Here is an 11,373-nt window from a genome sequence, read left to right as displayed (position 1 = left end):
TGGATGTGTTTACAATACTGATACTTTAGCATTACTTTCAAAAAGGGAGGAAAACAGACACTTACCATATTCTTATTCTTTCCGATAAAAAACAATAGTTCAAATAGTGCTAACAGCTTAATCACAAAAATAGATTATGGTTTTTATCCATAAAAGATAATGGATATTCACTTTTATCCATTAACTCACTTAGTGCTGAGTACTTCAATTTTCCTGCCAATAATGACAGAATAATAAACCATATGTCATAAGATGAGTATAGCACTTGCATGATTTTAGTAATTTTTTTAAAAAGCAGATCTACCCTTCCGTGACCTAGTATTGAAGAACTGCGGTACTTCCTAAAAGCATGATTTAAAGGATTTTTAAGCATTTGCTGAAAATCCTTTTAAGTATCACTAACAACGATAGCATGATAATTAGAGTGTTCTTAAAGCTCTTTAGAATAACAACTTATAATATTTTAAGCTAACCTGAATCATGATTGCAAATCTGGCTTCAGTGTGGAGTTTCCCGTGGCAGTAACTGATGCAGGTATGTGACCCAGATCCTCCCACATACTGGAAAGCAAGAATGTCATGTGTGCTTGTGCAAGACGAAGGCGTTCCATGCACATGGACGGTCCGATCAGGACCCGCTGAAAGCTTGAGACCCTGACCTTAAACGCCACTCAGTCTTGTACGTTCTATGGGTTTCCACGGTGCCACATACCTGCAATCTGAGTGGCATACAGAAGAGCTTCAGTGCCCGAAAAACCCCATGTGTGTGTGTGTGAGTTGCTCAGTCATGTCCAACTCTCTTTGCGACCCCATGAACTGTACCCCACCAGGCTCCTCTGACCATGGAATTCTCCAGGCAAGAATACTGGAGTGGGTTGGCATTCCCTCCTCAGCGGATCTTCCTAACCCAGGTCTCCTCATTGGCCGCCAGATTCTTTACCCTCTGAGCCACCAGGGATGCCCCCAAAATTCCCTGTGTCTCACCTATTTATCCCTCCCAGCCTCCACACCCAGCTCCCCGCAGCCATTAACATGTTATCATAAGTCTGTTATAGTCTTTCGATTATGATTTATTATACTGTCATATCCAGACTGTCATATAGGGGGATCATACAGTAGAGACCTTTTCAGATCGGCTTCTTTCATTTAGTACCATGAACAACGTTTCATCCGTTGTACAGAACATATCTGCTTTTGAGATGCTAGATTAGATAATAGTTGCAATTATTTCAAAGAACCATATTTTATAACAAAAATACAAAAGTGCATTTTTGTCAGCATTTTTTAAAAAATGTGTTAAAGACTGACCCTGCAAAATGTTAAGTGTATTATACATGGGGGAAATGGGGTCTGTGTCACCTCACGTTGACTGTGTTAAGCAAGTCTCCTCAAGGTCCACGGTCCTGTAAAACAAACACGATGATACTCAGTTTTACTGATGATGAACTGAGGCTCAGAGTTACCTGCCAATTAAGTGGCAGCATCTACATTCAAATTCAGGTCTGCTGCATAGAGAACAGACTTGTGCTTGCCAAGGATGAGGGTTGGGGAGGGATGAATCAGGAGTTTGGGACTAGCGGATACAAACCTATTATATGCAGAAAGGATAAGCAACCAGGTCCTACTGTAGAGCACACGGAACTATGTTCAATAGCCTGTGATACACCTTAATGCAAATGACTAAGCATGTGTGTAGCTGAGTCCCCTTGCTGCACAGCAGGACTGTACGTGCACTGCAGACCAGCTGCGCTTCCACAGAGTAAATCTGAACACACACACACGCGCAGGGCTGCTGATACTAACAGCTTTTCTTTCCTTTCCTTTTGAACTTCCGATTTTGTATTGGGGTATAGCTAATTAAAAATGTTGTGATAGTTTCAGGTGAACAGCAAAGGGACTCATACATATACACGTATCAAAACCCATTCTCCCCCGAAGCCCCTCCCACCCAGGCTGCCGGAGAACAGTGAGCAGAGTTCCCTGTGCTGTGCGGGAGGTCCTTGCTGGTTACCCAGTTTAAATACAGCAGTGTGTGATACTAACATCTTTGCTCTCTGTGAAAAACTAAAGCCTCTACAAATGCCGAAGTGACGCACCAATGTAGGTGACGAAAGGGAGGGGGACTGAGGAAGGAAGAGCATCGGTCCGGTGGCCAGGACGGTGAAGTCTTTGGCAACAGCATTATGAAAAGCAGAGACTGTAGTTGCCAAGGCCTGATCTTGGGCCACAGAAATCAGAGGAAACAAGACACCAAAGAGAAGGGAGACTGAACAGGAAAGGAAGAGGGAAGAGGGGAAGGAAGGAAGGAAAGAAGGAAAAAAGAAAGAGAGACGCACTCAGGTAAACCGTCTTAGCTGCTGCAAAGCCGTTTGTCCTAAGGAGAAAGTAAAGCGGAAACTGTCTCTCTGGCCTTAATTTAGTGCTGGTCACTGGTATCATGAAGATCCAGCAAGACTATGCCAAGTAGATTGTCTCCGGTGGAAGAAAATGAAGGAGAAGCTACGAGCTTCTGTTAGAGTCACAGACTGTGTATAATACTGTTCCCCTGCGTGTTTCCCACTTCCTAACAATTGGATGCATGAGCGTTCATTGAAAGCAAAAACAAAGCTCGTCTCTTCACTTCTCAGAGCATTCAGTGGTTTTTCAAGAATAAAATGATGAGACTTTAAATTTTTAATAAGAATAACATACTAAGACGCACTGAGCCCCAGCGGCCGGTGATGGCGGCAGCGGCGGCGGTGGCTGCGGCGGCTGCGGCGGGTCCGGGCCCATGAGGCGACGACGGAGGCGGGACGGTTTCTGCCCAGCGCCGGACTTCCGAGACAGGGAAGCTGAGGACATGGCAGGGGTGTTTGACATAGACCTGGACCAGCCGGAGGACGCGGGCTCTGAGGATGAGCTGGAGGAGGGGGAAGCGCTCAGCTGTTAGAAGTGACAGCTGAAAACTTCTGTCGGGAGTAGCGCTGCCGCTGCAGTTACAGCCACCAGGAGTTTTATTTCGGGAGCAAGGGGGCTCTGCTGCATCTTCCAGGGGTCAGTTAAATGAAAGCATGGACCATGGGGGAGTTGGACCATATGAACTTGGCATGGAGCATTGTGAGAAATTTGAAATCTCAGAAACTCGTGTGAACAGAGGGCCAGAAAAAATCAGACCAGAATGTTCTGAGCTACTTCGAGTACTTGGTAAAGGGGGCTATGGAAAGGTTTTTCAAGTACGAAAAGTAACAGGAGCAAATACCGGGAAAATATTTGCCATGAAGGTGCTTAAAAAGGCAATGATAGTAAGGAATGCTAAAGATACAGCTCATACAAAAGCAGAACGGAATATTCTGGAGGAAGTAAAGCATCCTTTCACTGTGGATTTAATTTATGCCTTTCAGACCGGTGGAAAACTCTACCTCATCCTTGAGTATCTCAGCGGAGGAGAATTATTTATGCAGTTAGAAAGAGAAGGAATATTTATGGAAGACACTGCCTGCTTTTACTTGGCAGAAATCTCCATGGCTTTGGGGCATTTATATCAAAAGGGGATCATCTACAGAGACCTGAAGCCGGAGAATATCATGCTTAATCACCAAGGTCACGTCAAACTAACAGATTTTGGACTATGCAAAGAATCTATTCATGACGGAACAGTCACACACACCTTTTGTGGAACAATAGAATACATGGCCCCTGAGATCTTGATGAGAAGTGGCCACAATCGTGCTGTGGATTGGTGGAGTTTGGGAGCATTAATGTATGACATGCTGACTGGAGCACCCCCGTTCACTGGGGAGAATAGAAAGAAAACAATTGACAAAATCCTCAAATGTAAACTCAATTTGCCTCCCTACCTCACGCAAGAAGCCAGAGATCTGCTTAAAAAGCTGCTGAAAAGAAATGCTGCTTCTCGTCTTGGAGCTGGTCCTGCGGATGCTGGAGAAGTTCAAGCTCATCCATTCTTCAGACATATTAACTGGGAAGAACTGCTGGCTCGGAGGGTGGAGCCCCCCTTCAAACCTCTTTTGCAATCAGAAGAGGATGTGAGTCAGTTTGATTCCAAGTTTACACGTCAGACACCTGTTGACAGCCCAGATGACTCAGCTCTCAGTGAAAGTGCCAACCAGGTCTTTCTGGGTTTTACGTATGTGGCTCCATCTGTACTTGAAAGCGTGAAAGAAAAGTTTTCCTTTGAACCAAAAATCCGATCCCCTCGAAGATTTATTGGCAGCCCACGAACACCTGTCAGCCCAGTCAAATTTTCTCCTGGGGATTTCTGGGGAAGAGGTGCTTCAGCCAGCACGGCAAATCCGCAGACGCCTGTGGAATACCCCATGGAGACAAGTGGGATAGAGCAGATGGACGTGACAATGAGCGGGGAGGCTTCAGCACCGCTTCCAATATGACAGCCAAACTCCGGACCGTACAAAAAGCAAGCTTTTCCCATGATCTCCAAACGACCAGAGCACCTGCGTATGAATCTATGACAGAACAATGCTTTTAATGAATTGAAGGCAAAAAAGGTGGGGAGGGGATGTGTGAGCATCCTGCAGGGTGAAACAAGAAGACTCAAATGACAGTCTCGAAGAGTCAGTGTCATGACATAGAACACTTTGGACAGAGGAAAATTAAACATGGATTTTAAAAAATCAATCAATGGTGCAAAAAAACTTAAGTGAAAATAGCGGAACTCTTAGGCACATCAATTAATTGATTCCTAGCAACATCGTCTCAACCTATCAAGGATTTTCATGTTGATGGCTCGAAACTGACAGTATTAAGGGTAGATGTTGCTTCTGAATCACTGTTGAGTCCTGATCATGTCGAAGAAGGGTTATCCTTCCATTAGGCAAAGTATGAATTTGCCTATAATACTTGCAACTAAGGACAAATTAGCATGCAAGCTTGGTTAAACTTTCCAGCAACATGGAATCAAAGATGAAAAAAAAACTTATCAATTGATGTTTTACGTGCAAACAACCTGAATCTTTTTTTATATAAATATATATTTTTCAAATAGATTTTTGATTCAGCTCATTATGAAAAACATCCCAAACTTTAAAAATGCAAAATTATTGGTTGGTGTGAAGAAAGCCAGACAACTTCTGTTTCTTCTCTTGGTGAAATAAAAATGCAAAAAAAAAAAAGAATAACACACTAATTAAGGTGCTTTAATTAATTTGTTGGTGTTCACTCGTTAAGTCATGCCCTACTCTTCACAACCCCATGGACTGCAGCATGCCAGGCTCCCCTGTCCTTCACTGTCTCCTGGAGTTTGCTCAGATTCATGTCCATTGAGTCAGTGATGCTAACAAACTATTTTATCCTCTGATGCCCTCTTCTCCTCCCGCCTTCGATCCTTCCCAGCATCAGGGTCTTTTCCAGTGAGTTGGCTCTTCGAATCAGGTGGCCAAACTATTGGAGCTTCAGCTTCAGCTTCAGTCCTTCCAATGACTATTCAGTGTTGATTTCCTTTGGTTTGATTGCCTTGCAGTTCAAGCAACTCTCAAGAGTCCTCTCCAACACCACAGTTTAAAAGCATCTGTTCCTCTTGCTCAGCCTTCTTAATGGTCCAGCTCTCACATCTGTACATGACTATTGGAAAAACCATAGCTTTGACTACACAGACCTTTGCCGGCAAAGTGATGTCTCTGCTTTTTAATAAGCTGTCTAGGTTGGTCAGAGCTCTCCTTCCGAGGAGCAGGTGCCTTCTAATTTCATGGCTGCCGTCCCTGTCTGCAGTGATTCTGGAGCCAAGAAAATAAAACCTGTCGCTGCTTCCGCTTTCCCCCTTCTATGTGCCAAGCCACTCCAGGATTTTTGCCTCAAGAACCCCATGAATGGTATGAAAAGATTTTAATTAAATACTCCTTTGAAAACCCACTCTTTGTTTTGCTCTGAGATAACAAAAAACACCATCTACAGGAGTTGGCGTCTTTCCCCAAAGGAAAATAACTGCAAAAATAACACCCAAGGCAGTCCAGTCATATAATTCACAGTCCTTTGGTTTTTAATGATATCTTTTCTATATTCTATTTTCTGTCTTCTCTTCAGGAAGTTGAGAAAGAAGAAAAAACATGACCCAATGGAGCAGGGAAATCATACCAGGGTAAGAGAATTTATTTTTCAAGGACTGACCCAGTCCCGAGACCTGAGTCGGCTCTTGTTTCTTTTGCTATTATTGGTGTACACAGCCACCCTGCTGGGCAACCTCCTCATCATGGTCACTGTGAGCTGTGAGTCTCGCCTCCAGACCCCCATGTACTTCCTGCTCCGCAACCTCTCCGTCCTGGACATCTGCTTCTCCTCCATCACCGCCCCCAAGGTCCTGGCGGACCTCCTTTCGGAGAGAAAGGCCATCTCCTTCCGTGGCTGCCTCACACAGATGTTTTTCTTCCACCTCCTCGGGGGCGCAGACATCTTCTCCCTCTCGGTCATGGCCTTTGACCGCTACGTGGCCATCTCCAAGCCCCTGCACTACGTGACCGTCATGAGCCGGGGGCGGTGCACTGCCCTCATCGTGGCCTCCTGGGCGGGGGGCTTCGTCCACTCCATCGTGCAGATCTCCCTGCTGCTCCCCCTCCCCTTCTGCGGACCCAACGTCGTGGACGGTTTCTACTGCGACGTCCCCCAGGTCCTCACACTCGCCTGCACGGACACCTTTGCCCTTGAGCTCCTGATGATTTCCAACAACGGCTTGATCTCTACCCTGTGGTTCGTCTTCCTGCTTGTGTCCTACACAGTCATCCTGACGATGCTGAGGTCCCACTCCGGGGAGGGCAGGAGGAAAGCCATCTCCACCTGCACCGCCCACATCACGGTGGTCACCCTTCACTTCGTGCCCTGCATCTACGTCTACGCCCGGCCCTTCTCCGCCCTCCCCACGGACAGAGCTGTCTCCCTCACCTTCACTGTCATCATTCCTGTCCTGAACCCCCTGATCTACACCCTGAGGAACCAGGAGATGAAGGCAGCCATGCGGAGGCTGAGGAGGAGACTTGGACCTTCTGAAAAGGAATAGATACCATGCAGTCTAGAATGGAAGGCTCAGAACTGAAAAGTATTTTCTCACACACAGTAGAAGACCCTTATCAGTAGACCATCATGAGGCCAGATGAGGCCATCTTTACTCTGTGGCAGAATCTTCTAATGAAGATGGTCTGAAATAATTGTTTCAGTAAGGATTTCTCATGGCGAGATTGTCTGCAACTGAAGTCTCAGATCCAAAAGCCATTAGCTCATGATGATGTTGTTGTTCAGTTGCTGAGTTGTGTCCAACTCTTTGTGACTCCATGGACTACAGCACACCAGGCTCCCCTATGCCTCACTATCTCCTAGTGTTTACTCAAATTCATGTCCATTGAGTCAGTGATGTTATCAGACCATCTCACCCTCTGTCACCCCCTTCTCCTGCCTTCAATTTTTCCCAGCATCAGGGTCTTTTCCAATGAGTTGGCTCTTCACATCAGGTGGCCAAAGTATTGGAGCTTCAGTTTCAGCATCAGTCCTTCCAATGAATATTCAGGGTTGATTTCCTTTAGGACTGACTGGTTGGATCTCCTTGCTGTCCAAGGGACTCTCAAGAGTCTTCTCCAGCACCGCAGTTCAAAAGCATCAATTCTTTGGTGCTCAGCCTTCATTATAGTCCAACTCTCACATCCTCACATGACTACTGGGAAAACCATAGCTTTGACCATATGGACCTTTGTCAGCAAAGCAATATCTCTGCTTTTTAATATGCTGTTAAGGTTTGTCATAGCTTTCTTTCCAAGAAGCAAGCATTTTTTAATATCATGGCTGCAGTCACTGTCTGCAGTGATTTTGGAGCCTAAATAAATAAAATCTGTCACTACTTCCACTTTTTCCCCTTCTATTTGCCATGAAGCGATGAGACTTGAAGCTGTAATCTTAAAGGAACTCCAAAGTTTATATCACTCAAACACCTCATTTTACAGGTGAGGAAATGAAATCTGAAAGAAAATTACCTCTCGGTTCTTGAGTTGTGGCTGTACCTTCTGCAGCCCAAGCAACAATTAGTAAAATGATCTTCAGGGACCAGAGTCTATCCTATAAAATCCAGCCACTCCTCCCTTTGTGGAAAATTTCCATTGCCCATTTTGAGGGTATCAGTTCTGTTTTTCTAAGGAAACCTCTGGGTTTCCCTTACAGAAGCTGAGATGGTTCACATTTTATCAAAGTTTTTGTCATTGATAAATAGCTGAGACAAGGCTAGATCTGAGATATCTGACCTCAGCTAAATGCATGTCTGACTACTCCTGTTGCCTCAGACAGGATTTGATGGCATCTGAAACAAACTCATCTATTTATCCTCTATCGTAGTGTTGAGCTTCCCAGGTGGCACAATGGTAAAGAATCCGCCTGCCAAGGCAGAAGCTGCAGGAGATGCAGGTTTGACCCCTGGGTCAGGAAGATCCCCTGGAGGAGGGAAGCGGGCAGGCCACAGCCTTTAAATGAATGACAAGTCCTTGAGGATATGAAAAACTGTCTAGAACCAACTAGGTCCAAGATGATGGCAGAAGATTTGACTTCCAGTGGACCTTGATCCTCATTATACACTCATTGTAATATCTAGCATCTAAATGACATACCCACAGTCACCATGACAATTCTGAGGCCAACCATCAAAGACCAATGATGCTGATACATGGAGCTCAGTTGTGCCTGACTGTTCGCAACCAGTCAGACTGTAGCCCACCAGGTTCCCCTGTCCTTGGGATTATCCTGGCAAGAATACTGGAGTGGGTTGCCATTTCCTCCTCTAGGAGAACTGTCATGGTGCCTGTGGGTATGTCATTTAGATGCTAGTGTATTACAGTCCACACATGACTACAGGAAAAGCCATAGCTTTGACTAGATGGTGGAGGAGGAAATGGCAGCCCACTCCAGTGTTCTTGCCTGGAGAATCCCAGGGACAGAGGAGTCTGGTGGGCTGCTGTCTATGGGGTCACAGAGTTGGACACAACTGAAGCGACTTAGCATGCATGCATTGACTAGATGGACCTTTGTCCACAAAGTAATGTCTATACTTTTTAATATGCTGTCTAGGTTGGTCATAGTTTTTCATCCAAGGAGCAAGTGTCTTAATTTCATGGCTGCAGTCACAATCTCCAATGATTTTGGAGCCCCCAAAAATAAAGTCAGCCACTGTTTCCACTGTTTCCCCATCTATTTGCCATGAAGTGATGGGACCTGATGCCATGATCTAGTTTTCTGAATGTTGAGCTTTAAGCCAACTTCTTCACTCTCCTCTTTTACTTTCATCAAGAGGCCCTTTAGTTCTTCTTCACTTTCTGCCATAAGGGTGGTGTCATCTGTGTATCTGAGGTTATTGCTGTTTCTCCTGGCCATCTTGATTCCAGCTTGTGCTTCATCCAGCCCAGCATTTCGCATGATGTAGTCTGCATACAAGTTAAATAAGCAGGGTGACAGTATACAGCCTTGACGTACTCCTTTCCTGATCTGGAACCAGTTCCCTCCTGTTTCACCATCACCACAAAAGCTAGCTACATTCCTGGCAGGCCGCAGCCATCTTCTGCTGGTTACGGTGCAGAAAGGGCATCTGCAAGCCCATTCGCAGCAGCGTCTCACTAGTGATGAATTTCAGGTGGTCTACCAGCCCAATCACTGCCCCCAGGTGTCATCTCACAGTGGAAGAGAGACAGGGCAGGACAGGACAACTGCAATGGTTGCACACGAGGGAGATAAGTCCAAGCCCAGGTGTCAGACGTAACCTGCGAGACCCAGATACAGACAGGTGAGATACTTCAGCCAGGTGCTGGGGCAGCACAAGGCAGAAGCTATTGACAAAATGCACATACACTCACGTCTGATCCTGGACTTTTAAAGCTCTGCATTAAAGAGAAATCTACATTTGCTTCTTTGGGGTGACTGTTACTTCCTGACTATAATTAAAATCATTCACCAGATTTCTGACTAGAGTTTTGAATTTTGTACCTAGCTACTCACGTGAAAAAACATCAAGAACAATAACAGAAAGTCAAGAACAATTCAAACTTCCTCTAGAACCAAAGAATACAGAATCATGGTCTTCCATAATCAGTATATTCCTTTATAACCAATAGCTATTTGGTTCCTTGTAAATCAATTTTTATACCAAAAAAAAAAAAATCCCTTCCTCATACCTTTTCTCAGCGTTTAATCTTTACTTTCTAGAGGCAAACAGTGAATTGAGGATTCCAAATACACACACACACACACACACACACACACACACACAAATTCATACACACAAAAACACCCACACATTTACTTTTAAGAAACAGCTGATTTTAAAGAAAGTGAAAGTATTAGCCTCACAGTTGTTTCCAATTCTTTGCGATCCCATGGGCTGTAACCCACCAGGTTCCTGTCCATGGAATTCTCCAGGCAAGAACACTGGGGTGGATAGCCATTCCCTTCTCCCGGGGATCTTCCCTACCCAGGGATTGAGCCAGGTCTCCCGCATTGCAAGCAGATTCTTCACCATCTGAGCCCAATTAATCAATTACTGGGTTCCTAAAAGACTATGGTGCTTTGGAGACATAGTATACATTAAAATCTGTTTTCCTAAGGGGATTCCTTGGCAGTTCAGTGGTTAAGATTCTGTGTTTTCACTGTCAGGGGTGTAGGTTCGGTTCCTGGTTGGGGAACTAAGGTCCCCAGCTTTCTGTGTAGCCAGGTTCTTTGAAATAAGTAAATACATTTGTGCTTAAAAAACAAAAATACTTTTCATGAAAATGTGTTTCTCCTCCTTCAGTGTGATAAGAACATGTTGCTTGACAACAATCTTTTAACATATGAGTTCTAACACAGGGTATTTGTATTTTGACTAAACTGTTCAACATCTCCCACCCTGGAAAGCTGTATTTCTTTCTTTCTTTTTTTTTTTTTTTTGAAGCGGGGCGGGGGAGCGGGTGGTGGGGTGGGGGCAGCTATATTTCTAAAGAACCTCTTCAATAGGAACAGAGTCTACAAAGCAAAATGTTTCATAATGTCTTCTCACCACTAGAGGGAGACATTCCTTTTCCTTAATCCTCCCTTTAGCAAACCTTTAAGAGTTTAACTGAGATTTTATATTTCCAGAGATGAGGCCTGAAAACCCATGTTGAAGGGGGTGGGGGGGGGGGACACAGCCTAAGAATCAAGAATTATGTTTTATTCGGTGGACTTACTGAGGACTTAAACCTGGGGTCCAGCCTCTCAGGTAGCTCTGAGGGGTTGTTCTGAAGAGGAGAGGACCAGGATGTATAGGAGTTTTTTGAAAAGAAAAACAAAAGTCAAATATAAAAAGATTGCTGCTAATTAAAGAGACATCTCAAGTTAATTAATTTTGCACCTTTTTTATGCATGGGAAGATACAAGAGTTGGGCTT

The 11,373-nt window shown here is 44.7% G+C and overlaps 2 protein-coding genes across 2 annotated transcripts; both read left to right on the top strand.

Annotated features, from left to right (window-relative positions):
* Positions 2,770–4,541, top strand: LOC102169319 (ribosomal protein S6 kinase beta-1-like). The gene is made up of 2 exons (XM_018059023.1): positions 2,770–2,909; positions 3,031–4,541. The coding sequence occupies exons 1-2, from the start codon at positions 2,770–2,772 to the stop codon at positions 4,385–4,387; spliced, it is 1,497 nt and encodes a 498-aa protein (XP_017914512.1). The 3' UTR covers positions 4,388–4,541.
* Positions 6,067–7,280, top strand: LOC102169614 (olfactory receptor 4D9-like). Its single transcript, XM_018059022.1, has one exon. The coding sequence runs from the start codon at positions 6,067–6,069 to the stop codon at positions 7,000–7,002; it is 936 nt and encodes a 311-aa protein (XP_017914511.1). The 3' UTR covers positions 7,003–7,280.

Source organism: Capra hircus, chromosome 15, assembly GCF_001704415.2.
Source record: "Capra hircus breed San Clemente chromosome 15, ASM170441v1, whole genome shotgun sequence".
NCBI lineage: Eukaryota > Metazoa > Chordata > Mammalia > Artiodactyla > Bovidae > Capra > Capra hircus.
Note: the sequence above shows the minus strand (reverse complement) of the source record. Positions and strands in the feature narration are given on the sequence as shown.

Bases quoted from the DNA above. Each gene is read 5' to 3' on its own strand.
- LOC102169614 (XM_018059022.1), top strand. From the start codon at position 6,067: ATGGAGCAGGGAAATCATACCAGGGTAAGAGAATTTATTTTTCAAGGA.
- LOC102169319 (XM_018059023.1), top strand. From the start codon at position 2,770: ATGAGGCGACGACGGAGGCGGGACGGTTTCTGCCCAGCGCCGGACTTC. The intron at 2,910-3,030 runs GGAAGCGCTCAG...TGCATCTTCCAG, and splicing joins GAGGATGAGCTGGAGGAGGG to GGGTCAGTTAAATGAAAGCA.